Source organism: Anolis sagrei, chromosome 8 (genome assembly GCF_037176765.1).
Source record: "Anolis sagrei isolate rAnoSag1 chromosome 8, rAnoSag1.mat, whole genome shotgun sequence".
In the NCBI taxonomy this organism is placed as follows: domain Eukaryota; kingdom Metazoa; phylum Chordata; class Lepidosauria; order Squamata; family Dactyloidae; genus Anolis; species Anolis sagrei.
In genome coordinates this window covers 8,481,500-8,504,144 of record NC_090028.1, presented here as the reverse complement: position 1 = coordinate 8,504,144, position 22,645 = coordinate 8,481,500, and the positions used below count along the sequence as shown (strand labels likewise).

At 45.9% G+C, this 22,645-nt stretch overlaps 1 protein-coding gene across 1 annotated transcript in view; it reads left to right on the top strand.

The window, feature by feature from the left end:
* The window catches only part of OSGIN1 (oxidative stress induced growth inhibitor 1), a 39,208-nt gene extending 18,193 nt beyond the window's left edge, over positions 1-21,015 (top strand). Inside the window, exons 3-6 of the mRNA XM_060788336.2 lie at positions 3,274-3,410; positions 7,278-7,469; positions 9,890-9,981; positions 15,041-21,015. Of these exons, the coding sequence (XP_060644319.2) occupies positions 3,274-3,410; positions 7,278-7,469; positions 9,890-9,981; positions 15,041-16,046 (1,427 nt within the window). The 3' untranslated portion in view covers positions 16,047-21,015. The remainder of the gene's footprint in view (positions 1-3,273; positions 3,411-7,277; positions 7,470-9,889; positions 9,982-15,040) is intronic.
* Positions 21,016-22,645: the final 1,630 nt, after the last annotated feature.

Genomic DNA, 22,645 nt, shown 5'->3' with positions numbered 1-22,645 from the left:
ATGTGGCTGGGCTCAGGTTGCATTGCAGCAGGTGGTCAGTGGTTTGCTCCTCTCCACACTCGCATATCGAGGATTCCACTTTGTAGCCCCATTTCTGAAGGTTGGCTCTGCATCTCGTGGTGCCAGAGCGCAGTCTGTTCAGTGCCTTCCAAGTTGCCCAGTCCTCTGTGTGCCCAGGGGGGAGTCTCTCATTTGGTATCAGCCATGGATTGAGGTTCTGGGTTTGAGCCTGCCACTTTTGGACTCTTGCTTGCTGAGGTGTTCCAGCGAGTGTCTCTGTAGATCTTAGAAAACTATTTCTAGATTTAAGTTGTTGACGTGCTGGCTGATACCCAAACAGAGGATGAGCTGCAGATGTCTCTGCCTTGGTCCTTTCACTATTGGCTGCTACTTCCCAGCTGATGTCAGGTGGTGCAATACCGGCTAAGCAGTGTAATTTCTCCAGTGGTGTAGGGCGCAGACACCCCGAGATAATGCGGCATGTCTCATTAAGAGCCACATCCACTGTTTTAGCATGGTGAGATGTGTTCCACACTGGGCATGCATACTCAGCAGCAGAGTAGCACAGCGCAAGGGCGGATGTCTTCACTGTATCTGGTTGTGATCCCCAGGTTGTGCCAGTCAGCTTTCGTATAATATTGTTTCTAGCACCCACTTTTTGCTTGATGTTCAGGCAGTGCTTCTTGTAGGTCAGAGCACGGTCCAGAGTGACTCCCATGTATTTGGGTGTGCTACAATGTTCCAGTGGGATTCCTTCCCAGGTGATCCTCAGAGCTTGGGATGCTTCTCTGTTCTTGAGATGAAAAGCACATGTCTGTGTTTTGGATGGATTAGGGATCAGCTGGTTTTCCCTGTAGTAGGCAGTAAGAGCACCTAGAGCTTTGGAGAGCTTCTGTTCAACCATCTCAAAGCTCCCTGCTTGAGCGGTGATGGCACGATCATCAGCATAGATGAAACTCTCTGTCCCTTCTGGCAGTGGCTGGTCATTTGTGTAGATGTTGAACATGGATGGAGCAAGCACGCTCCTCTGAGGCAGGCCGTTCTTCTGTTTCCGCCATCTGCTTCTCTGACCCTGGAACACAACAAAAAAGCTCCTGTTTTGTAGCAGGTTTCCTATGAGGCGGGTGAGGTGGTAGTCCTTTGTGATATTATACATTTTTCTCAGGAGGAGGCGGTGGTTCACGGTATCATAAGCTGCTGACAGGTCTATGAAGACAGCTCCTGTGATCTGCTGCCTTTCAAAGCCATCTTCTATGTGCTGAGTCAGGTTCAGCACTTGCGATCATTTTGCATGGAAATGCATGAGACGAACTGCCTTATTTCCAGAGCAGAAAGAGTGCATGAAGATTTGGAAATCCCCCAATGTATAATTTCACCTACCCCAGGCCCTTGGGAGAGATATACCCTAAGCTGCCTCTTCTTTTGGATTCATATTGGGTCAACGTAAAAATAGCCCCAGAAGAAATTGCCTGACATCAGGGTGACTTGTGCCAAGCGATGCCCGGAGACTTAGGCTTGTTTCAGTTGCTGTGTCATCTTGACCGGCTTTTTTACATGACGCACCTTTAGCTGTTCAATATTTATTGGGCCAGGGGAGGACTGTATGCCCAAAACAGCTGCCCAACCCAAAGGCTGACCCTGTGGTTTCCTAAACCTTCTTTTGTATGGAGAGTTGGAGGAAGAAAAGCCAAGGTGTGTGCACGACATTATAGTAGTTCTCACAAAGCTGCCCTGGTTCACTTCCCCCTATTTATTTATTGTCGGCACGCAATGTAAATCTTCTGCTCTGGAAGTATCTCACTTCCTCCTTCAAGAGAGATGGTCACTGTTAAAATCATAATTATAATAAAATATAATAAATATAATATAATATATTATACTAGCCGTCCCCTGCCACACGTTGCTGTGGCTTAGTCTGGTGATCTGGAAAATAAAATGATAAAGTTTTGGTTTCTAATATATGTAATTTCTTTATGCTTGTGGGTAAACAGTATTTCTTGCTCTTTCTTTGTCAGTGTTGATGTGGAGATTGTCTGGTTTTCCTACCCTGGAGCATGCAACATATCATTGTCCTTCTTTATGGGGTACTTTTCAAATCCATGATACTATATCTCTCTGTGTGTGAATCATATATATCTGTCTATATCTATGACTGGATGGCTCTTTGTCAGGAGCGCTTTGATTACGTTTTCTTGCCCTGATGAAGGGAGTTGGACTGGATGGCCTTAAGTATTTTCTGTTGGTCATGGGGATTCTGTGTGGGATGTTTGGCCCAATTCTGTCGTTGGTGGGATTCAGAATGCTCTTAGGTGAACTATAAATCCCAGTAACTACAACTCCCAAATGTCAAGGTCTATTTTCCCCAAACTCCATGTTCGTATTTGGGCATATGGAATATTTGTGCCAAGTTTGGTCCAGATTCATCATTGTTTGAGTCCACAGTGATCTCTGGATGTAGGTGAACTACAACTCCCAAACTCAATGTCCACCAAACCCTTCTAGTGTTTTCTATTGGTCATGGGAGTCCTTTTTGCCATTCTGGTTCAATTCCATCATTGGTGGAGTTCAGAATGCTCTTTGATTGTAGGTGAACTATAAATCCCAGCAACTACAACTCCCAAATGACAACATCATTTTTTTTAGTGAAAGACATACATTGGGTTGTTAGGTGTATGTTGTCCAAGTTTGGTGTCAATTCATCCAGTGGTTTTTGAGTTATGTTAATCCCACAAATGAACATTACATTTTTATTTATATAGATTAATAATAATAATAATAATAATAATAATGTAATATGAGCTCCTTATATTCTCCAGGTTTGTAATATGCTCAAGATTGATGCTAAAGCAGCCTTAGATTTTCACAAACAACGTCTGGTGGACTTTCTGAAGGTTGACCATAGAATCATGTTCTAGGTCGATTTAATGCTACTCCAAGCTCTTCAGATACAACTGCGACGACGTTCAATAAGCTTATGTAATAAGTGGGCCTTCTTCTCATTTCTCATGCTAGCTGGGATTTCTGGAAGCTGAGGTTCGAACTGAGATTCCCCCACTGTTAATAGAGGCATTGCGAATACCTTTTTAAAGCATGTGTTTGCTCTTGGCAAACAAGAGAAGCTCCAACGGGACATCTGTTCCGAGTCTTGCATGAACAACTGCATCCCGGCTCGATGAGCAAAACAGCAGACTGAGAACTGGCACCGATGCCCAAACTGCTTTCATTTAGCAGATGTTCCCAGTCTGATCCATCTCTGTGGTTTCTTTCATTTAGGTAACGGTCCCTCAGGGATCTGTTTATCGTACCTGCTGTCTGGCAACATTCCTTACGTCAAAAGAAATGCTGTCCATCCAAATCCGATTCTGCAAAGGAAATTGGAAGAGTCGTCCAACCTTTCCATCATAGACCAGGTTAGTATTACATTTTGCGAGGAGGTGATCAGAGTGGAGAGAAAGCACACGTGCTGTCGTGTGACAGGAGAGTAGGGGGGGATTATTGTTTATTTCTCTGAATTCTGCCACCAACTGGTATAGTGGAGGCCAATTTTTATATGTAATCTATGGTCACTGCCACCAACGTGAGGTATGAGGTATTACTGTGAGATATGGCAATACAGATGCAGAATGGATGGAGATGAGACTGTCTTCAACAAAAGATAACTGGTTTATTGAGTACAAAGCGTGTGGTTGCAAGATTGTAACTTATTTTATAGAACTTTGAATAATACTTGGTTAGTTAAACATTTCACTCTTCCAGTTTACACAGTATCTTACTGAGGAGAAGCTCTTGTTACTAAACAATGTTTCAGTACAGACAAGACAGAGGTACTCCTGGTCAGTCGCAAGGCCGAACAGGGTATAGGGTTACAGCCTGTGCTGGATGGGGTCGCACTTCCCTTGAAGGCGCAGGTTCGCAGCTTGGGTGTGATCCTGGATTCATCGTTGAGCCTGGATCCCCAGGTCTCAGCGGTGACCAGGGGAGCATTTGCACAGCTCAGGCTCGTGCGCCAGCTGCGCCCATACCTCGGGAAGTCTGACTTGGCCACGGTAGTACACGCTCTGGTCACATCCCGCCTTGACTACTGCAACGCTCTCTATGTGGGGCTGCCCTTGAAGACGGCCCAGAAGCTCCAACTAGTCCAGCGCGCGGCAGCCATGTTATTAACAGGAGCGGGACGCAGGGAGCATACGACGCCCTTGTTGTACCAGCTCCACTGGCTGCCGATTTGCTACCGGGCCCAATTCAAGGTGCTGGTGTTGGCCTACAAAGCCCTAGACGGTTCCGGCCCAAAATACCTGTCTGACCGCATCTCGGCCTATGAGCCCACGAGGACTTTGAGATCATCCGGGGAGGCCCTTCTCTCGATCCCGCCTGCCTCACAGGCACGCCTGGCGGGGACGAGGGATAGGGCCTTCTCGGTGGTGGCCCCCCGGCTGTGGAACACCCTCCCTGTGGACATCAGACTGGCGCCCTCCCTTATGTCATTCCGCAAGAGACTAAAGACGTGGTTGTTTGAGAAGGCGTTTGAGTAAGTGCTGCAATAACTGGCAATGACGATTGGAATGGAACATGGATAACGAGATTTGGATTGTGATTCAACAATGAGACGTCGCGAATGATTTAGTGTAATTGTATTATTGATAGTGATGTTGTTTAATGTTGTTGTGATGTTGCTTATGCTATAAATTGTACCTGTTTTTACATGTTGTACACCGCCGTGAGTCGCCCTAGGGCTGAGAACGGCGGTCTATAAGTGCAGTAAATAAATAAATAAATAAATAATACAGGAATATCTTCCCTATTTGATCTTTCCTTGATCAAATAAATTAACAAGCTTATCCTTTAGCCTTTCCCTTGACTAAAGAAAACTGGCTATGTTTCTCCTTTCAGCCTCCTTAGACTGAGAAACCTCCAGTAGCTATTCAGGCTTCCCAAAGCCACAATTCTTTGCTTCACACTTCACTCTCCCACTCTACTCTTCACTTCCTCTCTTTTACTCCTCTCAGATACAAAATCAACTCCCAACTGACTCTCAAACTGTCTGTTTTCAAAACTCTCTCCACTTGGCTCCTCCCACTTCTCCTTCTGCCAGCTTGCCTTGGTCTCCATGGCAACGCTGAGTGAGGATCTCTGAAATAGGCTGCTCCAGTGTTACTCTAGCTAACCCAAACACACATATATATACAGTTTAAAACATGCAAAATATTAATAACTTCTGCACATTTATGCATTTGGACATTTCTAGAATGTCATCTTTATAGGAAGGTTGTGCTTTTGGAGTCAACCTTGACCCGTTTGGTGTCCCAGTTTTTGGTGGGCCCCCCCGATCCATTTTTTGGGAGCCTTCAGGCAGGCATGTGCCTTAAGGAGGCTTCTTATCTGTTCGTACTCTAGAGTAGAGGCACTCATCTTCAGCCAGGCACGTGCTTTAAGGAGGTTTCTAACCTGTTTCTACTCCAGAGGAGAGGCACTCAGATTCAGGCAAGCACGTGCTTTAAGGAGGCTTCTTACCTGTTTGTACTTCATAGGAGAGGTACTCATCTTCAAGCAGGCACATGCTTTAAGGAGGCTTCTTACCTGTTTGTACTCTAGAGGAAGGGCAGTCATCTTCGATCAGGAGGCTTCTTACCTATTTGTACTCCATAGGAGAGGCACTCATCTTCAAGCAGGCACATGCTTTAAGGAGGCTTCTTACCTGTTTGTACTCCAGAGAAGAGGCACTCAGCTTTAAGGAGGCTTCTTACCTGTTTGTACTCTAGAGGAAGGGCACTCATCTTCAATCAGGAGGCTTCTTACCTGTTTGTACTCCAGAGGAGAGGCACTCATCTTCAAGCAGGCACGTGCTTTAAGGAAGCTTCTTACCTGTTTGTACTCCAGAGGAGAGGCACTCATCTTCAAGCAGAAATGTGCTTTAAGGAGGCTTCTTACCTGTTTGTACTCCAGAGGAGAGGCACTCATCTTCAGGCAGGCACGTGCTTTAAGGAGGCTTCTTACCTGTTCCTATTCTAGAGGAGAGGTGCTCAGCTCCAGAGAGAAACATGCTTTAAGGAGGCTTCTTACCTGTTTTTACTCTAGAGGAGAGGTGCTCAGTTTCAGACAAAAACATGCTTTAAGGAGGCTTCTTACCTGTTTGTACTCCAGAGGAGAGGCGCTCATCTTCAAGCAGGCACATGCTTTAAGGAAGCTTCTTACCTGTTTGTACTCCAGAGGAGAGGCACTCATCTTCAGGCAGGCACGTGCTTTAAGGAGGCTTCTTACCTGTTTGTACTCTAGAGGAGAGGCACTCATCTTCAAGCAGGCATGTGCTTTAAGGAGGCTTCTTACCTGTTCCTATTCTAGAGGAGAGGTGCTCAGCTCCAGAGAGAAACATGCTTTAAGGAGGCTTCTTACCTGTTTCTACTCTAGAGGAGAGGTGCTCAGTTTCAGACAAAAACATGCTTTAAGGAGGCTTCTTACCTGTTTCTACTCCAGAGGAAGGGCACTCAGCTGCAAGCAGGCATGTGCTTTAAGGAGGCTTCTTACCTGTTTCTCCTCTAGAGGAGAAGTGCTCAGCTGCAGGCAGACACATGCTTTAAGGGGGCTTCTTACCTATTCCTATTCTAGAGGAGAGGTGTTCAGAGACAAACATGCTTTAAGGAGGCTTCTTACCTGTTTCTACTCTAGAGGAGAGGTGCTCAGCTGCAGGCAGGCAAGTACTTTAAGGAGACTTCAATGGGTTTCTACTCTAGAGGAGAGGCACTTGGTTGCAGTTAAGCTCACACTTTCTGGGGCTGCGTGCCATACATGCACTCTCTTTCCAAGGCAAGGAGGCAACAGGCACGTTCTCATTCTTACTCTAGAGGATACGCTTGGCCGCAGGCAGGGGCACACTTTCTGGACCTACATGTCACACACACACATTTTCATGGCAAGGAAGCATGGAGCGCCACATCCTCATGAAAAGCAGGCGAGGAGCCAGGATCGGCTAACGATTGCTTATGTGTGTGTGTGGGGGGGGGGGGGCTTCCTGTTATGTGCTCCCAAAGGTAACGAAAGAATGGATGAATTGAAGGAAAATGGGTCTGCGCGCAACTCTGTTTTATAGTTCTAAAAGAGTCTATTCTACATGGGAAGACCCACCCCATACAGTAGGGAGGTAATATCTCCTTAATTTTGTTTTGGAACGAAGCCGTGAGAAATTCTTGCCATTTCCTTCCCTCAGCACGAAAGTTTTTGAAAGTTGAGGACCACATATGGATCAGATTAGAAGATTGATGGTAGACATCTTTCTCTTCCAGGACATTGAGTATCTATCTGAAGGTTTGGAAGGGCGTTCTTCCAGCCCAGTTGCTCTCCTTTTTGATACTCTGCTGCGTCCGGATACAGATTTTGGGGGGACATCGGATTCGGTCCTTGCTTGGTGGCACCAACCGAAGAGAGCCGTCCCTCATTTGGTGCTTGGCAAAAACCTGCCCGGAGGAGCCTGGCATGTAAGTATAATTCAGTGCCATCCTGAACATCAGCAAAAAGTGGGCAAACTTTATTTTCTTGGTGTGGGGATTATTGTTGTTGTTGTTATTATTATTATTATTACTAGCCGTCCCCTGCCACGCCTTGCTGTGGCCCACATAGGGGTTCTGTGTGGGAGGTTTGGCCCAATTCTATCATTGGTGGGGTTTAGAATGCTCTGTGATTGTAGGTGAACCATAAATCCCAGCAACTACAACTCCTAAATGTCAAGGTCTATTTTCCCCACCAGTGTTCACATTTGGGCATACTGAGTATTCTTGTAGAGCTTGGTCCAGATCCATCATTGTTTGAGTCCACAGTGCTCTCTGGATGTAGGTGAACTACAACTCCAAAACCAAAGGACACTGCCCACCAAACCCTTCCAGTATTTTCTGTTTGTCATGGGAGAACTGTCTGCCAAGTTTGGTTCAATTCCATCATTGGTGGGGTTCAGAATGTTCTTTGATTGTAGGTGAACTATAAATCCCTGCAACTACGACTCCCAAATGTCAAGGTCTATTTTCCCCACCAGTGTTCACATTTGGGCATATTGAGTATTCTTGTAGAGCTTGGTCCAGATCCATCATTGTTTGAGTCCACAGTGATCTCTGGATGTAGGTGAACTACAACTCCAAAACCCATCCAGGTGAACTACAACTCCTACCAAACCCATCCAGTATTTTCTGTTGGTCATGGGAGAACTGTCTGCCAAGTTTGGTTCAATTCCATCATTGGTGGGGTTCAGAATGTTCTTTGATTGTAGGTGAACTATAAATCCCAGCAACTACAACTCCCAAATGATAAAATCAATTTTTTGAGTGAAGGACATACATTGGGTTGTTAGGTGTCTTGTGTCCAAATTTGGTGTCAATTCATCCAGCGGTGTTTGAGTTCTGTGAATATCACAAACGAACATTACATTTTTCTTTATATAGATGATGATGATGATGATTATTTATTAAGGGCAATGCTAAAAAAAGAAACCCAAAATTTCTGCAAAGCCAAAGATTCCCCTCGTTTATTCTATAGATCTAAATTTTATGATGGACCTTACATACTAATAATAAAACTAGTGCGCCAGCTGCGCCCGTACCTTGGGAAGTCTGACTTGGCCACGGTAGTCCACGCACTGGTTACATCCCGTATAGACTACTGCAACGCTCTCTACGTGGGGTTGCCTCTGAAGACTGCTCGGAAGCTACAAATGGTCCAACGATCGGCAGCCAGGCTGTTAACAGGAGCGGCACTCAGGGAGCACACCACTCCTCTGTTGCGCCAGCTCCACTGGCTGCCAATTTGCTACCGGGCACAATTCAAAGTGCTGGCTTTAGCCTTTAAAGCCCTAAACGGTTCTGGCCCGACCTATCTGTCTGAACGCATCACCCCCTATGAACCAGTTAGGACATTAAAATCGTCCAGGGAGACCCTGCTCTCGATCCCGCCAGCCTCACAAGCACGGCTGGCGGGGACGAGAGACAGGGCCTTCTCAGTGGTGGCCCCTCGGCTGTGGAACGCTCTTCCCGCAGACATTAGATCGGCCCCCTCCCTACTGGCATTCAGGAGAAGAGTGAAGACCTGGCTCTTTGAACAGGCGTTCAATTAAGCAGTGCAACTAATTGATTGACTATTGGAACATGGAATAATGGACAAGGAGATCGGATTATGACTTTACTGATGAGACGTGATGGATTAGTTATATGGATGCATTGATGTTATATTGATGTATTGATGTATTGTTATATTGATGTAGTTATCATGATTACCGTTTTAAATGCTAATGTTGTGCACTTTGTATACTGATTTGGTTGTAAACCGCTCTGAGTCGCCTACGGGCTGAGAGAGAGCGGTATACAAATGAAGTAAATAAATAAATAAAAGGTAAAGGTTGTCCCCTGACATTAAGTCCAGTCATGTGGTGCTCATCTCCATTTCTAAGCCGAAGAGCCAGCGTTGTCCATAGACACCTCCAAGGTCATGTGGCCGGCATGACTGCATGGAGCGCTGTTACCTTCCCGCCGGAGCGGTACCTATTGATCTACTCACATTTGCATGTTTTCGAACTGCTAGGTTGGCAGAAGCTAGGGCTGACAGCGGAAGCTCACGCCGCTCCCCGGAATCGAACCTGCGACCTTTCAATCAACAAGCTCAGCAGCTCAGTGCTTTAACCCACTGCGCCACCGGGGGCTCCTAAATAAATAAATAATAATTAAATAAATATTAAATATTATTTTATTTCTTACCCAACTCTCTTCAAGGCTCCCATTACCTCTTGTTACATGTCATGTGATTCTAGAATAGCTGTATTAAAGGGATCTTAAGAGACTTAACAGCCATGCAGTTATCACTCCTCTATTGATAGAGCTTGACTTATAGGGTATATTTTCCTTTCTTTCTTTTTCAGTCTATTGAAGGCTCCATGTTCACCTTGAGTCAAGGAGACTGGATGGGGCTTCCTGGCCTTCCATTCAAGGACTGGCTGAGTAAGAAGAAAAGGTACGATGACCCTTCCCTGCAAATAGTCCAATAAAACGTTCATCCCATGTCTGTTTAGAAGAATGCGAGGCAAATATATTGTGTTTACAAATAGGCTTGGTAATTAAGTGTGAGAGATATCTTGAGAATGAAAATATTGACCTAGAGCGTTGCAGATTTCACGTTAGAATTTTAAATCAGGGGTTCTCAAACTTTTTCGCCTGCATAGCCCTTTTAGAAGCAAAAGTTTCTCGTGGAGCCCCTCAAAAGGTTTATATATCATACTAGCTGTCCCCTGCCACGCGTTGCTGTGGCCCACATGGGGGTTCTTTGTGGGAGGTTTGGCCCATTTCTACCATTGGTGGGGTTCAGAATGCTCTGTGATTGTAGGTGAACTATAAATCCCAGTAACGACAACTCCCAAATGTCAAGATTCTATTTCCCCCAAATTCCACCAGTGTTCACATTTGGGCATACTGAGTATTCGTGCCAAGTTTGGTCCAGATCCATCATTGTTTGAGTCCACAGTGATCTCTGGATGTAGGTAAACTACAACTCCAAAACCAAAGGACACTGCCCACCAAACCTTTCCAGTATTTTCTGTTGGTCATGGGAGAACTGTGTGGCAAGTTTGGTTCAATTCCTTCATTGGTGGGGTTCAAAATGCTCTTTGATTGTAGGTGAACTATAAATCCCAGCAACTACAACTCCCAAATGTCAAGATCCCATTTTCCTCAATCTCCACCAGTGTTCACATTTGGGCATATGGAGTATTCTTTTAGAGTTTGGTCTAGATCCATCATTGTTTGAGTCCAAAGTGATCTCTGGATGTAGGTGAACTACAACTCCAAAACCAAAGGTCAATGCCCACCAAACCCTTCCAGTATGTTCTGTTGGTCATGGGAAAACTGTGTGCCAAGTTTGGTTCAATTCCATCGTTGGTGGGGTTCAAAATGCTTTTTGGTTATAGGTGAACTATAAATCCCAGCAACTACAACTCCCAAATGACAAAATCATAATTTTTTGAGTGATGGTCACTCCTTGTGCTATGTGATGTTTTGTTGCCAAATTTGGTGTGATTTCGTTCATTGGTTCTTTTGTTTTTAAGGTACTCATTATGCACAGAGCATTTTTATATATATAGATATATTATGCTAGCTTGGGGACCCGGCAATGCCCGGGTTATTTGTTTGGATCTTAGGTAATATCAGTTTGGTAATTTGTCATTGGTGGGCTTCAGGGTGCTCTCTGGAGGCAGGGTGAACTACAACTCCCACATGGGTGGGTCAGTCTCCCCAAAAGCTCCTCCATTATGTTCTGGTCATACTGGGGACTCTGTGTGCCAAGTGTGATCCTGATCCGTCATTCGTAAGGGTCGCAGTGCTATGTGAAATCAGGTGAAGGTACTGCAAATCCCATCATCTGTGTTCCAGCCTCCCCAAATTGCACCAGAACATAAAGTGGGTTATCGAGGGTCTGTGTGCCAAGTTTGATCCTGATCTGTCATTCGTGAGGGTCGCAGTGCTATGTGAAAGCAGGTGAAGGTACTACAAATCCCATCATCTGTGGTCCAGCCTCCCCAAATTGCACCAGAACATAAAGTGGGTTATCGAGGGTCTGTGTGCCAAGTGTGATCCTGATCCGTCATTCATGAGGGTCGCAATGCTATGTGAAATCAGGTGAAGGTATTGCAAATCCCATCATCCATGTTCCAACCTCCCCAAATTGCACCAGAACATAAAGTGGGTTATCGGGGGTCTGTGTGCCAAGTGTGATCCTGATCCGTCATTTGTGAGGGTCGCAGTGCTATGTGAAAGCAGGTGAAGGTACTACAAATCCCATCATCTGTGGTCCAGCCTCCCCAAATTGCACCAGAACATAAAGTGGATTATCAAGGGTCTGTGTGCCAAGTTTGGTCTGGGTCCATCTTTCGTAGGGGTTGCAGTGGTCTGTGGGAGCTGAATAGTGTGAAGAGACTGCAAATCCCATCGTCCATTGTCCATCCTTCCCCTAAAATGCAACAGGACGTAAAGTGGGCTATGGAGGTTCTCTGTGCCAAGTTAGTTCCAAGTCCATTGTTGGTGGACTTCAGAATGCTCTTAGATTGCAGGTGAACTATACATCCCAGAGCCTACAACTCCTAGAAATCATGGTGAATTCTCCCCAGACTTCTCTAGTATGTTCAGTTGCTGATCAATTCCTCTGTTTGTTGTGTGATATAGAAAAGAGTAGGAAAGGCTTAAGGTGGAGGCAGTGGGCGGGATTATGCAAATTCCACACCAATGGAGAGAGCAAGAAACACTGGGATGTCTTTGGTGGAGGAAAGACAGAAAATCTAGGATGAAATTGTCTCCGTATGACAGCTTCCACTTGGGTGGTGAGCAATATGGTGTTCGTGGAGGACATTGGCCGGGCTCTTGGACATGTTTACGGTGCTCACTCTAACTTGCAATGTCATGAGACCCTCTGTTGCATCCCAGATCAGGAAACGAGACCATAAGATTAAATCCACCACACTGGACTGTAGGAAAAACAATCCTTTTTTATTGATGAAAAATTGGTTACAAAAGAAAGGCAAATGCAAAGTCAAAAAGCCACAATGGAAACACAGCAGTCAGGAAAATCTCTGAGCTTGAGCAAAATTCCAAAAACCATAATACAAAAACCAGGAACCTGTTAGCATCTCACTAACCATGTACTTGAAAACTAGAAGCCTCTGGGATTACCGGCCATGGAACACAGGAATTCTGCCAAGGCACAGCCGCAGTCCAAAACGTTGCTTGATCTAACGAGACACCCGGCAGGAGGCCTCTTAAACCAAAGAAGCTATTCTTTGAAACGCCCCTTGACTTTGAAGCTTGGGCCTGTCTCTCCTGTAAACGATGTGACCTTTGTAGAAACTGGGAAACATTTGTCTCTAACCATCTGTTCTCTTCAGTCCTCATTAAAAACCCCAGGTGGAGAAATATCACGGCTAGTTTCCAAAACATTTTCCTCCAGCTGTTGCACCCGGAAGGAGGCCCCTTAAACCAAAGAAAGTATTCCTTAAAACGCCCCTTGACTTTGAAGCCTGGGCCTGTCTCTCCTGTAATCTATTTGACCTTCGTAGAAACTGTGAATCACTCCTGTTTCTAGCTATCTGTTCCCTTCGGTCCCCATTAAAAAAACCGAGGTGTGATTTCCTCTGGAGAGCTATCACGGCTGGATACAAAAACATTTTCATCAAGTTGTTCAGTTTCACTTTCCTCGCCACTGAGCTCAGCATCAACAACAGTTTCCACACTATAAGGGAGAGATACATGTTCAGTGGCTTGCTCAGTTGGAAATACAATCAGAGAATCAGGTTCACACAGAGCAGGCTGAACCCCAACACCCTCCAAGGCTTCCTGAAGTGTGAAGGCATCTTCCTATCTCTTGTCACCATTGTTGAGGATAGTCATACACATACAAAAAAGAGCAAACATGTTGAGACATCTGGTGTTGTTGTCTTCTCTTGAATGTTTGCTAGTGGGAAAAGGGATTTTCTACAGACACAGTTGCCTTATTTAGGCACAGTTTGTAGGCACCGTAGAGTGGGCGGTTTGGCTCTGGCGGGAAGTTCTTTCCGCAACCCAACCAAAGCCCTGCGGAGATGGCAAGTTCATCCAAAGAGGATGTTCCACCTTCCTTCTCGGTTGGAGATAGAGATGGAGCAAACCAGTCAGGCAAGCTGGCAGTTAAGTCTGCAAGCCAGCACAGAACATGAAAGAAAAGGAAGATGTGAAAGCAATTATTATTCGTGTTGAACACAATGTCACTGTGTAGGAATGGCTTTCCATGATGGCATCAATCGGTGTTGTTGAGATCATAGAATCATAGAGTTGGAAGAGACCTGGTGGGTCATTCAGTCCAACCCCATTCTGCAAAGAAGCAGGAAAATCACGTTCAAAGCACCCCCGACAGATGGCATCCAACCTCTGTGTCATGATGCCAGGGCTCTGCCGTTATTCCAGCAGAGATGAACCAAACAATTTAATTAAAGCAGCACTTACTGTCTGGCTATTTTAATAGTCCAAAACATAAAACATAAAGATAGCACTCAGCCACAGAATATAAAACAAAAACTGACAGCAAACACTGTTGCAGGTTCAAGATAACACCATAGTCAAAAGGTTCAGTTCAGTGGTCAAGCGCCAAGAGTTCAATGAGCGAAGTCCAGGGATCAAGAGTCTAAACTGTAGTCAAAAGCCAGTCCAGAGATTCAGTGTTCCAAGAGTACAGGAGACAGGTCAGGATACCGAAAATCCACAAACCTGGGGGAAAACCAGCAGCATCTACCACCAAAATAAAACAAATACTTTTCTCCCTAAGATCAGTCCCAAGGCTAGCTCCTTATATCCAGAAATACCCAACTGCAGCCTATCTCTTGCATACCTCCACCCTTTATTGCTTTCACCCATGAACTCTTACTTACAGATTACTCAACCCTTTAGAACTAAGACTTACATTAACCCTTCCATCACCAACTGCTAGGCCTGCCACCACCATCCACTGACAACTGCAGAACATGATTCATGGTACTCTGCTTAAAAGCCTCCAAAGAAAAAGCCTCCACCACACTCCGGGGCAGAGAGTTCCACTGCTGAACAGGGACAACTGGCGCACAAGCTTTAATTGTGCAAAGGCCCTCCCAGCCACTGCCAACACCTGAGCATAAAGTGTCAGAGCTGAATCTAGAAGGACTCCCAGACTGTGGACCTGTGTCCCCAGAGGGAGTGTAACCCCATTGAGCACAGGTTGCCCCCCTATACTCCGATCGGCCCCATGGCTGACCTGGAGGACCTGTCTTGTCAGTATTAAGCTTCAGCTTGTTAGCCCTCATCCAGTCCATCACAGCAGCCAGACACTGGTCAAGATAGATATAGTTAAAATTCATAAGCTAAAATTGATGGTCTCACCACCTAAAAACTTGGAAGGGTAAACCAAACTTTGAATTGTTCCTCAATGTATGCTTGGAAAGTGATGCGGTTGGGGAAAAGTAGGTGGGATGAATGAATCCATTGTTTATCCTTCTGTATTGACGGCGATTTTTCTTTTTCAGGGGCTTCAGAAACAACAGGGCAACTGCGGGCGACATTGTTCAGTATTACCAGTACTACGTGGCAAAGAACGGGCTCAAGGAGAACTTCCTCTGTGGCACTTTTGTGACATCTGTGAAGAGACTCAGCACAGATTCCACCTTCAGCGGCCAGGATTCAAGGGATGACAGCTCTGTGTGGCATTTCTCGGAGCAACAGCAAGATGACTGCAAAACTGACCATGGGAGTCTCTTCCAAGTGGAGGGGTTTGTCACGACCTTAAGTGGCTCGCAGCCCTTTTCTGTATATGCTGAAAACGTGGTCTTAGCCACTGGGACCTATGACAGTCCATCCCGGCTCAGGGTCAAAGGGGAGTGCCTTCCTTTTGTCCACCATTCGCTCTCTGCTCTCGAGGAAGCTGTGAAAAAGAAGGAAATCGGCCCAATGTCTGATCCGATCCTGATTGTGGGAGCCGGGCTCACGGCGGCAGACGCGATCCTCTTTGCCCACCATTGCAACATCCCGGTGATCCATGCCTTTCGCAGGAAAGTGAATGACCCTGCCCTCATTTTCAACCAGCTCCCCAAAACAATGTACCCTGAGTATCACAAAGTCCACCAGATGATGGAAGAGCAGGCTGTCCCTCATCCGGGACCGTATGAGTGTTACGTCAGTCTCCCCGAGCATCACATTGTCTCCTTCACGGAGGACCGGAAGTGCATCTTCCGTGACAAAAACCACCGGCAAAAGATACACAACATCTCTATGGCTTTTGTCCTGATTGGCTCCAACCCCAACCTCTCCTACCTTCCCAACAACGGGGTGGACTTGGCAATCGATTGCGAGCAGCCGGTCAGTTCCAAGAGGAACCCCATTGATGTTGAACCCTTCACTTATGAATCCATTCATGAGAAGGGACTCTATGCCATGGGGCCGTTAGCAGGGGACAACTTTGTGCGCTTTGTCCAAGGTGGGGCTTTGGCCATTGCCAGCTCTGTGCTGAAGAAGGTCAACAAGAACCCTCCATAACCCTCAGTGATGGTCCCCTCTTCTCCAGAGGAAGGTACTGAGATTGTCGAGAGGAAGAGGGGCACTGGATAGGTAGAGGAGTCTTTTCCGACATGAAGTCTCTCCCCTTCTTGCCCTCTCTAGGCTTGCTCTGAAAAGCTGAGTTTCAGACCTCAAGAAGCTGAAAGTGAGGAGTTGGCGAGGTTGACCGTTTCCATGTCACAAATGGTGGAGACGGCAGTACACGGGCCATAGCACACAAATGGGTGGCTCCAAAATGCCCCTTAACTATGGACAACATTGCTGGGGATATCTTAATTGAAATCTGGAAAGGACTCGCCTCACTTGATTGATGGTCCCCTATTATGCGGATTCTCCCACTCAGAGAAAGTCATGTCTCAAGCGGCATGAATAGTGATGGAAGGCCATATCTAGGAGTTGTTTTAGTCCTAGATAGGAAGACATTTGCAAATTTGAAAATGTTCGTATCAGTGATGGCATTCTCCCCCATATCAATACAGTAGAGTCTCGCTTATCCAACCTTTGCTTATCCAACATTCCATTATTATCTGACACACCTTGGCTGCTTCTGGCTTGGAAGAATAAAAACAAGTCTCTTCCTCAGAAAATTGCAACGAGGCTCCCCTCCCTCCCTCTCTTCCTTCCTTCCTCTCTTCCTGCTCCGGACTCCGCTTTGCTCCTTGCTGTTTCTCTCCTCCCTGAAGCCTCGCATTCAGTCCAGGCAAGGCTTCGAGGAAGTGTTCTCCATGTGGGTAAAGGGAGAGCCCTGCCTGACGCTCTTGACCTCAGTGCCCATCCTTACCTTGCACCACTCCCTGCAGTCCTGGCCTGGCCCAGCCCCCCCTCTCTCACCAGCAACAGAAATGTTTGCTTTATGGAAGAGGAAAGGAAAGAAAGAAATAGAGCGTGCACTGAAGGTGGGAGGCAAGAAAGGGGGGGTTGCGTGCGGAAGGAGCCTGGGTGTGATGTCAAGAGCCCCCCTCCCTCCCTCCTTCCTTTGCTTGGGTTTACAGTGTTCCCTCGCTACTTCGCGGTTCACTTATTGCAGAATCGCTGTTTCACGGATGTATATATGTGTGTATGTGTGTGTGTGTGTGTGTGTGTGTGTGTGTGTGCAGGGAACACTGTACGCCCCAACAGTGACAGGAGGAGGGAGGTAAAGAGAGCGAGAGGGCAGCTCTTCCTCCCCCCTCACCCTCTTTACCTCCCTCTTCCTCCTCCTCATTGCCGCCGGGGTTTCTTGCTGCTACTTGGCAGTAAGAGACCTCAATGCAGACCAGGAGGAGGGAGGTAAAGAGAGCGAGGGGGCAGCTCTTCCTCCCCCTCTTTTCCTCCCTCTTCCTCCTCATTGCCACGGGGGCCTCTTGCCACTGCGTGGGCCCCGCGACTCCTCCACCAAGAGGAGCCAAGAGGCCCAAGCTGCAATGAGGAGGAGGAAGATGAAGGTAAAGAAGGTGAGGAGGGAAAGGGAGGGGATGTCCCTATTTTGTGGTTTTTCACTTATCGCGGGTGGTCCAGGGTAATAGTATGTTATCTGGGTCCGGAAGCCACAAGTGTTACGGAGATGCCGCATCACTCCTTCGGGAGCGCTGTTTGCGCAAGAAAAACTTAGCTATTGTAAGCCAGGCCGGAGACAGATAATATAGAAGGAATGTAAGAGTTCTTTAATGGTGAAACCCTAACCCCGAACCGAACCGTAAGCCTAAGCCTAACCCCTTAATCAAACCCTAACCCAAACCCTAAATCTTACCCTAACCCTTACGCTAACCTGAACCCTAAACCTTATGGTAATCCTAAATTGTACCCTAACCCTAAATCTTATCCTAACCCTTATACTAACCTGAACCCTAAACCTTACACTAACCCTAAACTGTACCCTAACTGTAACCCCTAACGCTTACCCTAACCCAAACCCTAAACCTTGCCCTAACCCTTACCCTAAGCATCCCCTCTTTTCTATCCTTCCTTCGTTCTCCCCGCTCCCACTCCGCCCCCTCTCTTCCCTTACTCACAGCCGCCTTTGCGGCATCTCCATAACACTCAGAGCTTCCGGAGTTCTTTCTCCCACACTGGACATCATTCCACAGATATATAAACCTCACTTGCCTCATTTTCAACAGACCTCACAACCTCTGAGGATGCCTCCTGCCATAGATGTGGGTGAAACATCAGGAGAGATTGCTTGGTAATAGTATGATAGCTGGTTCCGGAAGTTCCGAGCATTATGGAGATGCTGCATCACTCCTTCAGGAGCGCTGTTTGCACAAGAGAGACTTAGCTAATGTAAGCCAGGCCGGTGACAGATAATATAGAAGGAGTGTAAGAGTTCTTTAATGGTGAAACCCTAACTCTTACCCTAACCCTTACCCTAACCCTGAACTGTACCGTAAGCCTAACCCTAACTCTTACACTAACCCAAACCCTAAACCTTTCCCTAACCCTAAACCATACCCTAACCATAAACCCTAACCCTTACCATAACCCTAATCCAAACCCAAACACTAAACCTTGCCCTAACCCTTACCCTAAGCGTCCCCTCCTTTCTATCCTTCCTTCGCTCTCCCCGCTCTCACTTCCCTTATTCACAGCTGCCTTTGCAGCTTCTGGACCCATCTATCATACTATCACCTGGTCCTGGAACCAGGTGATAAGTGACTGAACAGTGTAATAGGCTTTTCCTTCCGTATTATATGACATTTTCGCGTATCTAACATTTTGGCGGCCCATTTATGTCGGATAAGCAAGACTCTACTGTAGATGTGCTTATTCCCACTCTGGAGAATACATCCTCACCAGCCATTTAATGCAATGGAAGTGGCAGATCTCGTTCCGCACTTCTTGGTTGACGACACAGGGCTTCAAAGCCAGATTTTGCAAAGAGCGAAGCACTTAATGTTCTCTGTCCGGATAGGCAAATCCTTCCCCAAGATTCTTCAAAGATCATTGTTTGAGGAAAATGTGTACATTGGATCAATTTGAACCAAGTGAAATTGGTCTCTCGCCAACCTGTCACCCAGTGGTTCTCAACCTGTGGGTCTCCAATTGTTTTGACTTACAACTCCCAGAAATTCCATCCAGTTTACCAACTTTTAGTGGATTGTCGAATGCTTTCATGGCCGGAATCACTGGGTTGTTGTAGGTTTTTTCGGGCTATATGGCCATGTTCTAGAGGCATTCTCTCCTGACGTTTCGCCTGCATCTATGGCAAGCATCCTCACTACCTCTGAGGATGCTTGCCATAGATGCAGGTGAAACGTCAGGAGAGAATGCCTCTAGACCATGGCCATATAGCCCGAAAAAACCCAACAACACAACTTTTAGTGGTCCTCCAAATAAGCTCACCAGTTGAGAACCACTGCTGTAGCCCATTAGGTGTTATTGGACTGCATTTCCCTTCCCTCCAGACTGTTGCGGGGGATGATAGGCGCTGCAGTCCAACACAATTCTTATTTGTACCAAAGCTTATATGTTTCCCTAAAAGTAAAAAGCCTACACATGCAGAGTTTGAGGAATTTGCAAAGCTATGGTGGATACTAGGCATGGTTCTAAATGGTTCTAAAGTACTTACAAAACGAAAGTTCTGGTGGTGAAAACTAGGGGGCGCTGGTGCTTGGCTTCTACAGTGTTGCTAAAGCTCTGGTGGTGAAAATTTCAGAACTCTAACAAAACTTTCAAAATTTCATTATTTATTTATTTATTTATTTCACGCATTTCTACCCCGCCCTTCTCAACCCCCGAGGGGGGACTCAGGGGGCTTACAAAAGGCACAATTCGATGCCAACATCAACATAAACAATGGATAAAACATGTATACAGCAATTATAACAATTAAACAATCACTTTATACAACAAAATCAATAAAAAGCAATAAAACCAGTCAGTACTCAGCGTTCACCATCTCAGAGTCCATAAATTCATTCCATATTGTCTAGTCATCATTGTCCTTTTCTAACTGCCAGATTGCCCGAAAGCCTGGTCCCACAACCATGTTTTTAATTTTCTTCTGAAGGAGAGGAGGGATGTCGATGACCTAATTTCCCCGGGGAGTGAATTCCACAGGTGAAGGGCCACCACCAAGAAGGCCCTGCTCCTCATCCCCACCAATCTCACTTGTGATAGAGGCGGGGCTGAGAGCAGGACCTCCCCAGAAGATCTCAGACTCCGAGGTGGGACGTAGAGGGAGATGCGTTCGGACAGATACGCTGGGCCGGAGCCATATAGGGTTTTGTAGGTCAAAACCAGCACTTTGAATTGTGCTCGGAACTGGATCGGCAGCCAGTGGAGCTGACATAACAGAGGGGTAGTATGTTCCTTGTATGACGCTCCGGTGACTAATCTAGCTGCCGCCCGCTGGACTAATTAAAGTTTCCGAACAGTCTTCAAAGGCAACCCCATGTAGAGTGCGTTGCAGTAATCTATTCGGGATGTAACGAGAGCATGGACCACTGTGGCCAGATCCGACTTCCCAAGGTACGGGCGCAACTGGTGCACAAGTTTTAATTGTGCAAAAGCTCTCCCGGCCACCGCTGAGACCTGGGGTGATTTTTATGGCAGAACCTATTAGGAACTGCCATTTATTATGAAATTTTGAAAGTTGTGTTAGAGTTCTGAAATTTTCACCACCAGAACTTTAGCAACACTGAAGAAACAAAGCACCAGCGCCCCCTAGTTTTCACAACCAGAACTTTAGTTTTGTAAGTACTTTAGAACCACGGATTGCACATGCCTAGTGGATACAGTACTGAAATCTCAGGAAAGTCTACATATTTCCTCTTGTAGGTCGGTGCCAACCTTAAAGCTGCGCGCTGAGATCTATCTGTTCAAAAATGAAACATGCTGCTGATTTTTTAAGAAAGCAAATCTAATTTTATATTAAAAAGTTTTATATATATATATAAAAAGGTGTGTATCTGTTTTTGTAAACAACTATTTTTAAATAAAAAGATTCTAGTGTTCTATAAACGTGTAATCTTTCCATCTCTGAGTGACTTCATTGATCCACATCTGTTCTATTTTAAGAGGAAAGTATGTGCATGGATTATTTGTTCCTAAGATCGCTGCTTGGCTGGGACACAGAGTCCCCAGTTACTCGCAATGTCTAAGAAGGGAGGTTCGTCTGTAATTCCTGTTCTGAATCACGTTGGCAAGTTCAATAAACATTTCAAGCACAGATCCCTTTCTTTGATCAGATAAGATTGGAGAAGGAAGCGCTCGGCATCCAAGTTCCGTGATTGTTTCTTCCTAGATGGGAGAAACATTGTAATTCGTTAAATGGACGAACCCAGAGGATGCTCACCAATGCTTCCTCTTCATCTTGGAAAGAAGTGACAAGTGGAGTGCCGCAGGGTTCCATCCTGGGCCCGGTCCTGTTCAACATCTTTATTAATGACTTAGATGAAGGGTTAGAAGGCAGGATCATCAAGTTTGCAGACGACACCAAATTGGGAGGGATAGCCAATACTCCAGAGGACAGGAGCAGGATTCAAAACGATCTTGACAAATTAGAGAGATGATTGGCCAAAACTAACAAAATGAAGTTCAACAGTGACAAATGCAAGATACTCCACTTTGGCAGGAAAAACGAAATGCAAAGAGACAGAATGGGGGACAATGCCTGGCTCGAGAGCAGTACGTGTGAAAAAGATCTTGGAGTCCTCGTGGACAACAAGTTAAACATGAGCCAACAATGTGATGTGGTGTTGCAATCCAGAGCAGGGAACGAGGCCCTCAGATAACTATTCACCACACTTGGCTGTGAAAAACAATCCTTTTTTATTGAAGAAAAATGGTTACAAAATAAAGGAAAAATGCAAGTCAAAAGCCACAGCAAAATCAGCAAACATGAATTTAAATGGACAAAGCAAAACCAAAAGCCTCTCTGGGAAAATACTGGAACCTGTTAGCAATCCACTAACCGTACTTGATATCCTAGAAATCTTCCCAAACTATGACCAGGGAACCGGGAGAACTGCCAAGGTCTTCATCAATTCTGAAACTATGCCTGAACTGAGACAGTCAGCCTGGCGTATTGCAATTAAAACTCAAGAATCGGTTCCGTGAACCGCCCTTCTGTTTTGAAGCCAATGTTTTTAATTCTTGAATTCGGGAGGATCGACGCAAACTGAGTGATTTACTTCTGTCTTCCCAAATTTGGCCCCTTCTGTTGTCATTACAGTTAACAGGTGCAGAAGGGAGGGAAAGGTCAAGGTCTCCCTCTGAAACATTCTCAGGAACACTGGTACTTTCATTTTCCAAATCTACAGAAGTTCCTTCCTCACTAATTTCAGGAACATTGGCATTTTCCAAACCTACAGCAGTTTCTTCCTCACTAATTTCAGGAGCATTGGCATCAAAAGGTACATTTCCACTAGCATCAGTAAATATACTTTCATTAGCATCAGGAGGAACAAACAGAGAATCAGGTTCAAGTTCAAACTCAGGCTGAACCCCAACATGTGGCGGCAAAAAAAGCCAATGGGATTTTGGCCTGCATCAATAGAAGTCTAGTGCCTAGATCTAGGGAAGTCATGCTACCCCTCTATTCTGCTCTGGTTAGACCACACCTGGAATATTGTGTCCAATTCTGGACACCACAATTC